Source organism: Lycorma delicatula, chromosome 5 (genome assembly GCF_047948215.1).
Source record: "Lycorma delicatula isolate Av1 chromosome 5, ASM4794821v1, whole genome shotgun sequence".
Classification (NCBI taxonomy): domain Eukaryota; kingdom Metazoa; phylum Arthropoda; class Insecta; order Hemiptera; family Fulgoridae; genus Lycorma; species Lycorma delicatula.
Window position 1 is genome coordinate 59,877,549 of NC_134459.1, and position 17,368 is coordinate 59,894,916.

Genomic DNA, 17,368 nt, shown 5'->3' on the forward strand with positions numbered 1-17,368 from the left:
CGTGAATACTGGTGTTCTTTGGTAGTTAAATTCAATTAACCAAACATCTCCGAAATCGTCAACCTGAGACTGTACAAGATTGCACTTAACTCACACTCATACTTATAATCCTCATTCATCCTCTTTAGTAATACCTGAAAGTAATTCCCGGAGGCTAAATAGGAGAAAAAAAAGTCAACTTTTACAGTTATGGCTTTTTTTTTAAACTCCAGGATCACTGTTAGGTATTGCTTCAGAGGATGAGATAAATGACAAGTAGCATGTGAAAATGCCATGTCTAACTGGGATTCGAACATAGGATCTCCAGATGAAAGGCTGAGACGCTACCACTCGTGCCACAGAGGCTGAACAGTTATGGTATTTAACTCACATAAAAATGTACTTTTAACAGCATGGAGGTATGATTCAAACTTTGTTTATTTCATTAGCAACATTAATGTGATAAATTAATATGTTCTTCATTTCAGGTTTGGAATGACGAGTTAGCTGATCGAGCACAGAAATGGGCTAATGAATGTGTGTTTGAACACGATAAGGAAATAGAGAACGATCATCGTATGTATTAGAAATTTAATTTCAAACTTTTCTTCTTTTTTAAAAATATTTTTTCATGGTACAGAATGATCTTAAACAAACAAATTAATTATCTATTTACTGTTAGAATAAAAGTTTTTTTTTTTAGTAGGTAGGGAAATTTGCTAGTATAGGATTTCTCACAGTATGTTTACTTGACAATGTACAATAATTGTTAAAATTGTAATTATTTTAGTCTACCACTATTAAGTTAAAAACATTACTTTTTTAATCCCATTTTTTAAATTTCTATGGGTTCAACTATTCCTGATCCACCTTTGTGTAACTGGTTTCTCTCTCTCTCTGTATTATTTCTCTATTTAATGCCTTCCTATTTCATAAAATTGTTTACCATTATTAGCATCAATAAGGATAATTCATCAACTCATTAATTAATGAGTCCACAACATGCTTTGGTCATTTTCTTTATCATAAATAGAGGCATCTTTTTAAATTACTTTACTATTATGTGTCTAATTGCCAGGATACAGAGTATTAACCACATCAATGGTGTAACCAAAGTCACTAGATTTATTACTTTTTGGTTAAATATTCATTCAAAAATTTTGATTTGAGCTTTTCCATCCACTAACGTAATTTTTTCAAATGAATCACCAACCATCAAAATTAAACTGTTTTGAGAATGAGATTTTAGATCTATACATGGCCATCATCCATACAATTCCTCTTTATCCCTATTTCAAAGCTTATTACATACTACCATTCAACCATATGTTCATTATTATGCTTTGAATTACAACTGAGATTATAAACATATCACAGTGGTCATAATACAATTGTAAGAGAAGAAGAAGGTGTTAGGTTTCTTTCAAGGAGAACAAGTAAAAAATGTTCACCTTATTTACACTTTTAAATGGGATTGAAAAATGTAAATGAGACAAAGTCTGCTGTAATTTTGTTCTTGCAGGAGTTTAATCATAGTAATTATTACCAATATATGACATTTCTTTGTTAAAATTGTTAAGCATACAATGAGTAAAATATTGGTGTTGCATATTAATTTTACACAAAATTCACCATACATTGGTACTAATATACTGTAGCACAATGAGTTATTTGAATTTTACCAAGATATGTGTGCTAAAAGTCTGCAAAAGAGTTTCCTTCACAGTTGAATATGTGCCAATAAAAAATAATGATCAACCACAATCAATTTCCCTTATGATTAACCATATTCTTGAATTAAATTATATTTCACTTCATCTACATTATGCAGTCTGTTTTTACAACCCCAATAAAAGTAGTGAAAAATAGACAACTCCAGGATATTTGGTCAGGTGTTCTCTTCTTCTTTTTCTGTTTAGCCTCCAATACCACTGTAAGATATTACTTTAGAGAATGATAGTTTGAATGTAAATGAAGTGTAGTCTTGAACAGTCTCAGACTGACCATACCTGAGATGTGTGACTAATTGAAACTCAACCACCAAAGCTGTACTGCTACTCCCCATTAATTTACCCAATACCGTGGAAATGCAAGGAAATGAAATGGTGCTGTATCTTTCTAGAAACATAATAAATTTTGAACATTTTTATTAACTGTAAATTATTAAATCCAGGAACTGATTTATTGATCACTAGTTAGTAAAATATTAATTCATAATTTAATAAAAACGTTATTTTGCCATAATTTTATCTTTTGTTTTAATCTATTACAGTGTTACAAATTTCCTGTTTGTCTTTTTCTAAAGAAGAATATCTTGCTAATTATGCTTTTAAGATATCTTCCCCAAAACTACTGAAATTTTCTGTATGTTATCTTTGGTTTTTTCCTCAACCAATAAATATTCCATTAGTCCAGCACTAAGAACTGCAGTAATTTTTGTTAATCATAACAACAGTTCCATTAGTCATAAATATTGTTTCATTAGAAAAAGAAAAAAAATATTTGAATACTGTTAACCTGCTACCTCTATTATTTGAGTTTTTACAGTAGAGCTCACAAACTGAATAAAAAGAAAACTCAAAATGCAATTTAAAAAAATAATAATACCATTAGTTTATTTTCCTGTCAAATTTTAGAAGAAAAATCAGAAGAATGCCATTTCTATTATCTAATTTTAGGAAAAAGAAAAAAGTTAGGCCGCATTATTTTTTACAAATTATTTCTTGTTTTGGAGTTAGTTGGTTTAATAAAGAACAGATTTTAAAAGAAAAGAAAAAAAGCTTATTTCATTACAAATTTTTATTGAAAGATATTTAATTGTATAATGTGTGTGTAACAGTTTATATTTTCCCTTTTCCTTTTGCCGATGAGGTTTGTTGATGTATGCTTGTTTTCATTAAGGAATCGAATAAGAGATGAAATAAGGAGATATGTTAGATACATGAAGAGAATAAAGTAAGCGCATTAGAAGTGATAGGATACTGAGTTTCCTAAACATTGTACTGAAATGAAAAAGAATCAGATGTTAATGTTAAGGAGTTGAATAAGAATTGAAAAGAGAAGAATCGGAACATAGTTGAAGAGCGGAGAAAGGAAGTGCATGCAGATTAAAATTAACAATCGCAAGGTCTGTAGTGGATCTAGATCAATTGAGTCGAGCAGGAGTATGGAAAGAGATGAACCGCTAAACACGGGTGAAGAAGAGAAAGAGAGTATACACATTAGAGTTTACAGTACTGGTAAAGGGAATCAAGGAAAAGAATCATTGAATCAGACGAACGATTATTTTTTACAAATCAAATCAATTCCTGATAAGGAATCATTTATTCCACCACTACTAGTTAGGAGTTTTTAAGTGGCAGGTCCCAGGTTCAAATCCCAGTCATACATGATATTTCTGCAAAAAAATTATCATTTCGTCTCATCCTCTGAAGCGATACCTAATGGTAGTACCTAAAAAAAAAATCATTCAGTTGTAGTTGGTAGGAATGATTGACACTGTTATCAGTGTTTTTAAATTATCACTGTTATCAAATTTTTCGGGAAAATAATTATTCCATTTAATGAAATTGTACTTAAAATTTTTATACAAATTCATCCTGTTCTTATTAAGATATTTTACTTCAAAAGCTTGTAGTACCATTATAGTTTTCTTACCATTTTTTGGTGATTTTGCCTTATATGTTCCTTCCTATTACAACAATTCTTCATATCTAACCTTGCTTGAAACTAGATATGATTTGATTTGAAGGAAATTTTTAAAATACATTACACAAATTGGACACTTTTTAAAAAGATTGAATAGTCACAATTACCTGTGATTATTAAAACAGTTATTATTTTGTTTGATTTATTTAGAAAGATTTTGCTCACAGAGAGAATTTGCAAACAGGGAGAAATGTTCGGAAATTAATAATGTACTTGGATAAAACAGACTCCATCACTTTACTGTTGGAAACAGTTTTCAAATATTTGAAATAATATCTAAGGAACTTAGATACTTACTTGACAACTGGTTTCCAAGAAAAGTCAGTTTAATAATGATTACAAAAATATTGTCATATTTTACCTAAGTTTTTGATGAAAAATGAATTTTTGTTAATTTTATAATAGAACATAACAGAATGCCAGCGAAAATTCACTAGCTTATTGTACTGCCATCAAGTGTATAGGTGGCACAATCAGTCTTGATACTTGGTGCCATGGTAAAAGTAGCTGCACTTCAAAACATTCTACTATCCTTTTAGCATAACATTTGCTTCATTACCTTACAGCAATTGAGCCTTTGTAAGATGTGGTGTTACTAAAGTTTAACAAAACACAATTTTTATTATATCAATTTATTGCTAATATTTAAATATTATACATTTTTAAATTTAATAATAAGTAGCTTCTGGTTCTTTGACTTTACCACAATACACCTTACGTTTTTTTCATTTATGTTAACCACTTTATTTTCACATAGTCTTTGAACATCATAGATATCAAAAGTTATGTTAATAACTTGCTACGTTTCCTTTAACTTCAGACCAAACCATCTCTATAGGATTTAAATCTGAATGGTTTGGAGGTAGTCGGAAAACGTCATGCCCTTTTTTTGTAAAGGTTTGTCAAACAAATAGACAGTAAGTGTTTCCTTGTTTGCTTTTCGTATAACTGTAGTTTAGCATCATGGAAAAATGAGGAAGAAAATGCTTCTGCAATCAGTTTATCATATCATCTTTTCTTGAATTCGAAATTGGTGATTTTTCTAAAATAACATTTTTATAGGGTGCATTATCAAAAATTACCACACAGAATTATCAGGAAGTTTGAAATTAATACCTCTTCTGACCATTTTAAGTAATTTACTGCTCTCATTTGACCTCTATATTCACCACTTTTTAAACTTGCATGCCAAGTTAATAAGATGTTTGATATAAAACCTATTTCTTCTTCGGCGTGCCTATAAGTCTGCTGGCTTTTGAAATAAGAACTTTCATTTCGTCACCTGAATCACTATTCCACAATTTATTTGTAGTGTGAGAAGATAATATATATGACTCGTCAAGGTACACTATCAGCTACTTTCGGTTCTAAATTTTTTTAAATCAGTTGGACACTGAATATGCTTAAACCTTACAACATGTCACTCAGTAAGAATCTTCCTGTTATTTTAAGTTTTTCTCCACTTAAAGCACAATTCTTTTATTATTTTTCTTAAACTTCCTGAATACTCAATGACATCTTTAAACATTAACAGCATATTATATTTTTCATCATCAACAGTTGTTTATGAATTTGGTGAAATTTGTTTATATGCTGATAACTAGAAATGCCCTTTTCTTTCTGAATTGACTTTTTAAGAAACCCTTTATTTCATGTATCCTTTGTTATTAATCATTAATTTTGTTATCTTTTATAATTTCTAATTATATATATATATATATTAACTTAGCAAAATCAATTCTTTTTTTGTTATTGTGTCTGTTCGTATTCACCTCTGTACTAATTTTGTCTAAGACAAAAGTGTAACACAATTTTCCATCAACAGTACAGAATTCAACAATGCCTCTTACCTTATGCTTACTGTTTTTTCATTTAATAGCGCTTCCGAGGGTTTCCCTCACCATCAGTTAATAAAAATGTTTTTTTTAAAATTACACATCAAACTCAAAACATAAAATTGTCAACAAATAAAAATATTAGTCAAAAATAAAATATTCCATGTGACCAGCCACACATACAGTACTATTCTAAGATTATTAAATTTTTATAAATTATAGGAATGTACTATTATCTAAGGTGGTCCTGTTAAAAAAGTCATTATCAAAGTCTGACTGTACTACCAAGCTAAACTTTTGTCTATACTTGTATATATAATATTTTTCTAAAATATTTAATTTTTTATTATTATTATTATCACATCCGTTTACAATTTCTAATATTTTTAAATTTGTACCTGAACTGGAGATTGAATGTCTATAATGGTCTATAAGATTGGAAAAACCTAACTTGTTTTTATAAGATCTACAGTGTTCTGCAAACCTTGACCTAAACGATCTATTAGTTTTCCTAATATAATTTTTTTTACTATCATTGCATGTTATTTTATAGATACCACACAAATTATTAGGATCATTTTCATTATTATGGATTTTCAAGTGTTTTATTATATGATTCTATGGTCTATATGCTATTTTATGTTTTTTATCATTGTAAGCATAAACCACATTTTCAATAAGGTTAGGTTAGGTTAGGAATATTTATATAAATATTTTCATCAATACATTTATTATTTATAGTTATCAATGTTGTTGTATTATTAGATTTGAATTTCTTGTTTTTTATAAATATTATCAATCAATGACATGTTATATCCTTGTTTTAATGCAATGAAATTTATTTCTGTTTCTGAATCTATATTTTCTTTATTATTCTGTATGTAATGTAACACTCTATTTAATATGTTTGTAAATGTATTAATTTTGTATGCCTAAGGATTATTCAATCTAAAGTTAATAGTTATTTTATTAGTTGTTGATTTCCTATATACAGATGTTATAATTTTATTACTTTTACTAATTTCTATGTCAACACCTAAAAAATGTATTTTTCTGTATTTGTCCATTTTGAAGGTAAATTTTAAATTATGATGATAAGAATTAGTTTTTTAAAATTATTAAATGTTCATTACTTATAACAGATTCATAAACTACCGAAATATCATCGCTGTAATGAACCTATAATTGAATTTTATTAATGCCATACACTATTCTATTTTCAAAATCCTGTAAATAAACATAACAGCCTATAATAGAAATCTCATGGGCAAAGTATTATCTTGGGTGTAAAATTCATTGTTAAACTCAAAATAATTTTGTTGACATACATTTCTGATGATAGTTATAATATTATCTATGAATTTCGGATTTACTATTAAACTATTTAATTTGTTAACTAAATCATACCAACTTTTTAAAATATACTTATTTGGTAAATTGATTTTAGATCTGAGTATTTTATCTATTACTTTAGTAATAAAACAACAAGGAGTGGATTTGAAATTAATTAATGGATGCATTGGGTTATCCCATTTATGCATTTTAGGAAGACCAGTAAGTGTAGGGGCAAATGGTTTAAATGGATTTAATCTAGTGTGATACCTCATATTATTATTATTATAATTAGAAATTGCTCTATAATTTGTTATTTAGCTTTTTCCGTGATTTTTAGAAATTTACTGGGTCTCATATTTTTGTAAAATTATCTTCACTTTATATTTTTCCATTAAATTATTATATTTATTAATTAATTAGCATGATAACTGGTGTGTTCATTTTGTCTGATGTAAGTACAATACACTTATTTTCCTGTAATAAGAAAAATTAAAGGAAAATAATTGCACATTTATAATAACCAGAACCAAGACAAATGCAGCATTTCACATAAATCATTTATTAAACTATCTTATAAAATTTGGTTTATCATTACAAAAGATTATTAATATTTTTCAAATATAAATCATCTTGACATACCAGGACTGTTTTTTTTTTCAACCTCCTATCATACATCTAAGTAAACAAGAAATAAGCGATCTATGTGTCGTAACCCACTGGGTTGGTCTAGTAGTGGACGCGTCTTCTCAAATCAGCTGATTTGGAAGTAGAGAGTTCAGCGTTTAAGTCATAGTAAAGGCAGTTACTTTTATAAGTATTTGAATACTAGATTGTGGATACCAGTGTTCTTTAGTGGTTGGATTTCAATTAACCACACATCTCAGGAATGGTCAAACTAAGACTGTACAAGACTGACTGAGACTGACAAGACTACACTTCATTTACACTCATACATATCATCCTCTTAAGTAATACCTGAACGGTAATTCCAGGAGGCTAAACAGGAAAAAAGAAAGAAAGTCTATGCATTGTGCAATTGCGCCGACCCCCACCACAACCTCTGCCATTGCCGGCTCCATTGCATCAATCTGAGCCAAGCTACAAGGAATTGAACATGGCTGCTACGATCTATGCTCCTGCCAAGTGTGAAATATTTACTGCAAGCAGAAGCGCTGCTGAAATCCATCGCAGAATGAGCCTTGTGTATGGTGAAAACATGAGTGATGGTAGTGTACGGAAATGGAGTAGAAAATTTAAAGACGGATGAACAGACGTCCATGATGAAAGTTGGCGAGGACTCAAGTTTGTCGCTATGTACACCTGGTTGAGCGTGCTGATGATTTTGTTCACGACAAACGTAGGTTTACGATAAATGAACTTTCTGTAGAAATTCCAGAATTTCAAGGTCTTCTCTGTATACAGTTGTGACTAACGACCTATTTTACTGGAAACTGTGCATGTTGGGTCTTAAAAATGTTGAGTGAAGATCATAAAATGCAGCAAATGGGGTCAATCTTAATGTTCTCACGCTTTACGATAATGAGGAGGAAAAGGTTCTAAAGTCTATCATTACTGGCGATGAGACTTGGATTCAGTATGACAAATCAGAAACCAAAGAACAGTCTAAGCAGTGGATGCATACTTCTCCGAACAAGCCGAAAAAGTTCAAACAGACACTGAGCAACAGGAAAACAATGGCTACAGTTTTATAAAGGTGTCTTGTTGGAGACTTTATGGAGCAGAAGACAACAATAACAAAGGAAGTTTAATGTGAATTTTTTACGTTGCCTCTGCAGAGCGATCCAGAACAAATGAAGAAGCATGTTCACGTCCGGCGTGGTTTTAATCCAGGACAATGCACGACGACACTATGCCAATGTGATGCAAGACCTTCTCAAAAAGTTCAAGTGGGAAGTTTTTGAGCATCCACTGTATAGTTAAGACCTAGCACCTAGCAATTTTCACCTTTTTCGAGAACTGAAGACATGGCTGGGTGGACAAACTTTGCCACCAACGAAGAACTTCAGGAGGCTGTCAAAACGTACGTTACTTCACTGGTGGCAAACTTCTTTGAAGAGGTCATCGGAAAACTGGTGTCATAATTTGACAAATTCCTCAGTCATTTTGACAATTACGTAGAAAAGTAATTCAGATAAAATTCAACTTTTCATAATAAAATCATTTTGTTATGTCAGTGTGTCTTATTTACAGCCCATTGGAAGTTGAAAAAAAAAACAGCCCTCATAAATGTGCAATAATTTATACACACTGCATTGTAATATTGAACATATTAAAAATAAATAAAAAATTAAAGTTTAGAAGTTATTACTTTTTATTTATATTATGAATTTTTTACTCTTTGTTTTACAGTTGGTCAGAATATAGGATTTCAAGAAATTAAATCAAATCGTTTTGTTAGTATCACACCAGAGTTTCTACTTATCTGTTCAGATTGGTACAATGAGAGAGAAACTTATAATTATTCTCCAGTGTCTTTTTATACTGCGGAAGGCCATTATACGCAGGTTAGTAACAGCAGTATATAAATTTATTTTATTTTTAATTAACTGAAGAATAGTTTTTAAATTGACTATAGAACATTTAAATTTAAGATGGAAACAATAAACACTTTGTGTTAAAGATATTGCCTCTGATGAAATATTAGTTAATTTTCTTAATCCTTTTCAAAAAATCTTTGCTCCATGGTAAAACACCTAATTTTAAGCATGAATAAAAGGTGATGAAAGGTGTAAATTCCATTAAATGTAAATAATGGTATCTTAAAACGAGTTCAAAAATTAAATTGAAAAATCTAATGTTATGAGTTGGGGTCTTCCAGATTATGGATCACAGTAAACTTTCAGAAGCAACAGGAAAAAGTATTATAAAAATTTGTCATCAACTTGTACATAACAGAATCAATAAATTTTGAGCTTATTTATTGTAGCAGTATGTTGAATAGGTAATGATGGGATATGTTTTTTTGTACAGTAAGATTTTATAGTAGATGTGCTGTAGATGAATATGTCTGTTGTGTTAGGTTTCACTATATTTTGAAATTATGCTTGTCTATTTTATATACGACATGGAAACCACATTATTGTCATGCAGACCTGACTTAGAAACTACATTGTGCTATAATGCTGTATACCAGGTGATCATTTGAAAAGTTACATTTATTATTCAACAGCTATCAGTTCTATCGTATTTTTGTTTGCAGGCATTTACACCATTCTCAGGGAAACCTTTTTAAAACTATTTTCAAAGAGGTGGAACCCAGCTTCTCACTACACCTACACCAATTCAAAAATCTAAAATGGCAATAATAACATTTAATTACATTAATTGAAAACCTGAAAAAATAATGAATTTTGGTGAAAAGAAAATTAAAATCTGCCCACCCCTTTGCTCGGTAGGTGCAAAAAACCATTTGGGTAGTACTCTTTTAAATTTCAGTCCAATAAAAAATCACTATAAAATTACATCATATTACTTCTTAAACCATTTGAAATAATCATAATTTGTGGATTAAAACTGTGAAAATTATTTTTTAAATTACCAACACAAAATTTTGTTCTTAAATGTTTTCTAAATTTTCAAGGGTTGAAAATTTTATTTTTTAAATGAGATGATGTATTTTGCAACACTTCATTGTAAGTCCCTTTGAATGATAAGTAATTTGGTACAAATAAATAAAAATTGGTTTACTGTTATTGAGCAATGATTAAAAATGTGTTTTTTTAGATTATATTGGGATACAGTGTTACTGACCCTTAGCATTAGGTCTGAAATCGTCCATTCTTCTTAAAAATATGGGTTTTAAGTTATTACAGCATTGAAAAAACATACCAGTAAACACAGCATTATAATATAAGTTAAACATACAAAAAATCAATAAGGTACCAACTTCTTTGCTGGCAACAAGTTGAAAATTTGATTACCTTGTTATAACAGGTTATATTTTCTGCTAGTTATTGAGTTTTTAGTTTCTATGGTCAATTTTTGCAAATTGTTTTCTTTCATATTGTATGTATTAGAGGTATTTATTGAATTTATTTCATCATGTTTTATTTAAATTGTTCTTTAGTTAATATTGATATTTGGTTTGTGTTATTGTTCTGCCATTGGGCCTTTCATTTTTTGTCTTGCTAAAGTGACTTACAATCTGGAAGAAAGAAGTGAACTAATTTTTACATACGAACAAAATAAATGTGCTAGAAGAACTGCCCAGACATTTAATGAATGACGTCTAAATAAAAATATTTCACACTTTACACTGTTTTCTTTGTCTTCAGTCATTTGACTGGTTTGATGCAGCTCTCCAAGATTCCCTATCTAGTGCTAGTCGTTTCATTTCAGTATACCCTCTACATCCTACATCCCTAAAAATTTGTTTTACATATTCCAAACGTGACCTGCCTGCACAATTTTTTTCTTCTACCTGTCCTTCCAATATTAAAGCGACTATTCCAGGATGCCTTAATATGTGGCCTATAAGTCTGTCTCTTCTTTTAACTATATTTTTCCAAATGTTTCTTTCTTCATCTGTTTGTCGCAACACCTCTTCATTTGTCACTTTATCCACCCATCTGATTTTTAACATTCTCCTATAGCACTACATTTCAAAAGCTTTTAATCTTTTCTTCTCAGCTACTCCGGTCATCCAAGTTTCACTTTCATATAAAGCTATGCTCCAAACATATACTTTCAAAAATTTTTCCCTGACGTTTAAATTAATTTTTGATGTAAACAAAATATATTTCTGACAAGGCTCGTTTTGCCTGTGCCATTCTGCATTTTATATCACTCCTGCTTTGTCCATCTTCAGTAATTCTACTTCCCAAATAACAGAATTCTTCTACCTCCATAATCTTTTCTTTTCCTATTTTTACATTCAGTGATCCATCTTCGTTATTTCTACATTTCATTACTTTTGTTTTGTTCTTGTTTATTTTCATGCGGTACTTCTTCCAGACTTCATTCATGCCATTCATTGTTCCTTCTAAATCCTTTTTACTCTCAGCTAGAATTACTATGTCTTCAGCAAATTGTAGCATCTTTATCTGTTCACCTTGTACTGTTACTCTGAATCTAAATTGTTCTTTAACATCGTTAACTGCTAGTTCTATGTAAAGATTAAAAAGTAACAGGGATAGGGAGCATCCTTGTCGGACTCCCTTTCTTATTACGGCTTCTTTCTTATGTTCTTCAATTATTACTATTGCTGTTTGGTTCCTGTAAATGTTAACAATTGTTCTTCTAACCCTGTATTTCAAACCTAATTTTTTTAAAATGCTGAACATTTTATTCCAGTCTACGTTATCGAATGCCTTTTCTAGGTCTATAAATGCCAAGTATCTTGGTTTGTTTTTCTTTAATCTTCCTTCTACTATTAATCAGAGCGGTAAAATTGCTTCCCTTGTCCCTATACGATTCCTGAAACCAGATTGGTCTTCTCCTAACACTTCTTTCACTTTCCTCTCAATTCTTCTGCACAGAATTCTAGTTAAGATGTTTGATACATGGCTAGTTAAGCTAATTGTTCTGTATTCTTCACATTTATCTGCTCCTGCTTTTTTTGGTATCATGACTATAATACTCTGAAGTCTGACAGAACTTCCCCTTTTTCATAAATATTACACACCAGTTCAATCTATATATCGCCTCCTCACCTGCACTGTGCAGTAATTCTACAGGTATTCCGTCTATTCCAGGAGCCTTTCCGTCATTGAAATCTTTTAATGCTCTCTTAAATTCAGATCTCAGTATTGTTTCTCCCATTTCATCCTCCTCAACTTCCTCTATAACACAATTTTCTAATTCATTTCCACCATATAACTCTTCAATATATTTCACCCACCTATCGACTTTGCCTTTTGTAATATATATCGGAGAACCATCTTTGTTTAACACATTATTAGATTTTAATTTATGAACCCCAAAATTTTCTTTAACTTTTCTGTATGCTTCGTCTATTTTACCAATGTTAATTTCTCTTTCCACTTCTGACCACTTTTCTTTAATCCACTCTCCTTTTGCTAGTTTGCATTTCCTGTTTATAGTATTTCATAATTGTCGATAGTTCCTTTTACTTTCATAACTAGCATTCTTATATTTTCAACATTCATCCATCAGCTGCAATATATAGTCTGAATCCAAGGTTTTCTACCAGTTCTCTTTGTTCTGCCTAAGTTCGCTTCTGCTGATTTAAGAATTTCCTTTTTAACATTATCCCATTCTTCTTCTACATTTTCTACCTTATCTTTTTACTCATACCTCTTGCGATGTCCTCCTCAAAAATCTTCTTTACCTCTTTTTCAAGCTTCTCTAAATTCCACCGATTCATCTGACACCTTTTCTTCAGGTTTTTAAACCCTAATCTACATTTCATTAATACTAAATTATGGTCGCTATCCAATGTCTGCTCCAGGGTAAGTTTTGCAGTCGATGAGTTGATTTCTAAATCTTTGCTTAACCATGTTATAATCTATCTGATACCTTGCAGTATTACCTGGCTTTTTCCCTGGGTATATTCTTTTATTATGATTTTTAAACTGGGTGTTGGCAATTACTAAATTATACTTTGTGAAAAACTCTATCAGTCGGTCCCCTCTTTCATTTTTTTTGCCCAGTCTGTATTCACCCACTATATTTCCTTCCTTGCCTTTTCCAAAATTTTACATTGTAAAACTTGTAAAAAAATTTCAAGAAACAGGATCTGTCATGAATAAGAAATGTGCAGGGCAAAAGGTTTTAGAGGAATTAACTTTGGTTGAAATCTTGAGAAGTGTAGTAGTAAGTCCTCAGAGCTCAATTTGTAAAATATCCCGTGAAATGGGGGTTTTCTTATGGTTCTGTTTTTACTTCATTAAAATTGAATAAATTTTTTCCATATAAAATTCAACTGTATCGAGAACTAAATGAGGATGAAGTTGACAGAAGGGTTGAATTCTGTGAAGAAATGATTTAGTTAATAGATGGCAATCCAATGTCTATGAAAAATATTTGTTTTTCTGATGAATTCTTCTTCTTTCTAAATGGCTTTGTTAATAAACATAACGCTGATATTGGAGCAATGTAAATGTTTTCAATGTTGTAGCATCCTAAAAAATAAATGTGTGGGCCAGGATTTACAGTGATAACATATTCGGTGCAGTATTTATCGATGGGAATTTGACAAGTGAAAATTATTTCCAGTTGCTGGATGGAGTTATTCACCCACTAAGAGTCTATGCCTTAGAAAATCAGTTAGATGACAATGGAAACATGTTACTTAATGAAGATATGCTTCACTTTTAGTAGATAGAAGATGGCTGACCTTTTTTTGTGGAGTCATTTAAAATCAGTAATTTATAAAGAAATTCATGTTAACATACAAGAGTTGAAAAATAAAATTGTAAGAGCATGTAGGGGTATAACTAAACAAACTTTAATGAAAGTAAAATGAGAATTTCAACAGACTTTATTATTATTTACAGGAAAATGGTAATCATTCTCAACAAATGATTTAAAAATTGATACTTTTATTTTATGAGGTAAAAAAAATGTATTTAAAAATAATAAGACAACATTCATCTACATACATATATAAAATTTAATCTACACACATACAAATTAACTGAACAAGTATTATTTTCTGTATATAAAATATTATCTTGTACAGTACGTAACTACAATCCATTGGAATAAATATTTTTATTTTTTAAATGTATAGTGTTCTTTTCCCATTGATTTAAGTACTATTAAACATTCTTTTTACTTTCTTTAAATATGTTTAGTTCATGCAAGAACAGTATACATATTACAGTATGTTATAGTATTAGTGGAGTGTACAAGCAATTAAACACCACCCTGTTTTTAAATTTTTGGCTTTGTAACTTAATTTTTAACAAATAAATTGTAATGTTTTCTAATTGTAATTAATCATAGGATAGATTTATTAAATAAATAATATGTGAAAAAACTGTATCTAATTTTAATCGTTACTTGATTAGAAATTAGTTTTTCTTTTGTTTATTTATTAGTGCAAACTCATTTTCTTGTAATGTATAAACTTCTACGGACTCAAGAGAAACTAATCATTCAAATTAATAACTCTTTATTCTTCTTATTTTCTAGATGGTGGCTGAGCGTTCATTTGAACTTGGATGTGGATTTGCTGTTGCTCAAACACCAGATAAAATAATTACACAAAAATATTATGTTTGTAATTATGGGCCAGAGTATGTGAATATGATTAATGCATTTTATATTATATAAGCACTTTAAGTTATAATATAATTATATATATATTTTTTTTAATAACACACTGATTAAAGAATAGAAACAATCATATACAATGGCATGGCGCAGCCGAGTGGCAAAATTTCACAATAAATAATAATAATAATAATATCTTGTACTCTGAACAAAAAATTTGAACCATTTCTTTTCATATTTTTGTCACACCTACAATTTGGATCAGATTATTTAATCTGTGACGGAACCAGGGATTTTCTTTTTTTAAGTGAGTGTAGTCATCTCGTTCACTCTAGCGACTAACAACACTGTCTGTACTAACCAGTTGTCTTGTGGTAATTCCCTGTGTTTTATTTTGTGCTCAGATTGTTCACAATGAATATCACCAGCAACATCAGTCATCCAATTCACATTGACTCAATTCATAATTTTCTTTAAGTGCGTGTTGTGATTGTTAAATTATTGAACCTTGTCGAAAGATTTTATGCTATTAACTTTATGTAATAATAACTTAATCTTGTCGATACATATCATAAATATTGTGTGTATATCAAGTGGCATACGTGTAAGAACTTTTGTAACAAATGTGTTTATTATATTATAAAACATACATGCATACATGACTTATTTGTAACCTGTACAATATACAATAACAAATTTATTCTTGCCCAAGAGTTCTTTAGAATTATTGTAAAGTTTGGAGCCTTTTAGATTTAAATACCTGAATAAATGGGTGGTAAATTTGGCCTATGCACTGGGCGGCTGAAGCCCACGCTATGCCACTGATCATATTTAAGAGTGACACAATCATATATATTTTTTTGGTAGACTTTTTGAAAAAAAAAGACATTCTGAGTTTTTTACCAATGACTGGTGAGTAATATACATCAGTACACACTAAACTTATCTGGGTAAGGTACTGTCTACTTGGAAGCATTCACATCAGTTTTAAGTTCAAAATCCCTGTAGTCACTTCTGCACTTGATATTCCAAACATATGATTTAGCAGTTGTAAAAGTTATAACTACAAGATGCGATAATCTTTACCCAACATTTATAATTTACTTTATGACTTAAGTACAAAGATTGGAGTGATAAATGAAGTGAAATACATACAATTTTTGGTACAATATTTGTTTGACTGAAGAATTTGTACTAATTAGCACACCTTTATGAGATTTTTTCTGTAACTACCAGAATTTTTTAATTAGTGTCCTACAAATAATTACTAGAGGACATACTTCATGCTCAACATATGGAAGTAGTCTTGCAAAAACCATAATGCAAAATTTTGCATAGCAATTGCAAAATGTCATGTTAAAAGATTTTAGAGTCTGGAAAATTTTATTTTAACAAATGATATTTATGAAAAATGAATTGTAAGTTTAAACTGAAAAAAAATGTCATTGAGATATTAGAGGCTAAATTGTTAATTGGTAGAATACTATTGTATCATAAAAATTAAAATTATATTACTTACTTTCTAATGTTAGTAAGCTTTGGCTGAAGTATATAATACATTACACAAGCTCAGTATTGTCATTTCAGAGGTGGTAATCTTCGAAACCATTACCCATATCAAAAACGAGAAGAAAATGAACCAGTGTGTGACAAAGACTTGATTGAAAGTGATATTGAGGGTCTCTGTGGTAAGTTAAAGTAATGTTTATTCAATAAAATGACACAATAAATATTTAAAGCTTAAGAAAAATTTATGAACTACTTACTTTTAAATTAAACAGAAATTCTTAGAGAGAAAATTTCAGTGCAATCATGATTTCTTTACAAAGATTCACAATAAAATATCATTGTAGGAGAATTAGCCGTTTATAAACTCTAAATATCAGCAAAACTCTCTGAATTGATTTCAGTAGTAATTAAACTTTCTTTAGCCCTATTTTTTGAAATTTATTCCATTTTTTGACTAAATGATTAATTATTTCTAAGCATCATTAATCATTTATGACATAAAAGAATCATTTTACATCACTACATATAAAAGTAAAATTATGTTGCATTTAGGGTTTCTTAAAAAAAATTTACTTGATTATATTTTAACCAGTTTTCTTAATAAATTTTCATTTTCTTATTTAATATCACATAATTTTCTAGAGTAATGTGTAATAGTAAAAATGTATTTAAAAAATAAAAGAAAAGAATTTTACTGAAACTTGGATATAATGATTGCTGTAAAAAGGCCCATATAGATGTCTTTGTCCTTATTGTATAGGTTTTCATTTTTTGTTCTGTTTGTGAACAAAAAATGTCCACTT

The 17,368-nt window shown here is 29.7% G+C and overlaps 1 protein-coding gene across 2 annotated transcripts in view; it reads left to right on the plus strand.

Annotated features, from left to right (window-relative positions):
- LOC142324998 (venom allergen 5-like) overlaps nucleotides 1–17,368 on the plus strand; it is a 28,448-nt gene that overhangs the window by 7,657 nt on the left and 3,423 nt on the right. For both annotated transcript variants that reach the window (XM_075366228.1, XM_075366227.1), the window contains exons 3-6: nucleotides 468–555; nucleotides 9,228–9,382; nucleotides 14,976–15,079; nucleotides 16,644–16,744. In XM_075366228.1, coding sequence (XP_075222343.1) covers nucleotides 468–555; nucleotides 9,228–9,382; nucleotides 14,976–15,079; nucleotides 16,644–16,744 — 448 coding nt within the window. The remainder of the gene's footprint in view (nucleotides 1–467; nucleotides 556–9,227; nucleotides 9,383–14,975; nucleotides 15,080–16,643; nucleotides 16,745–17,368) is intronic.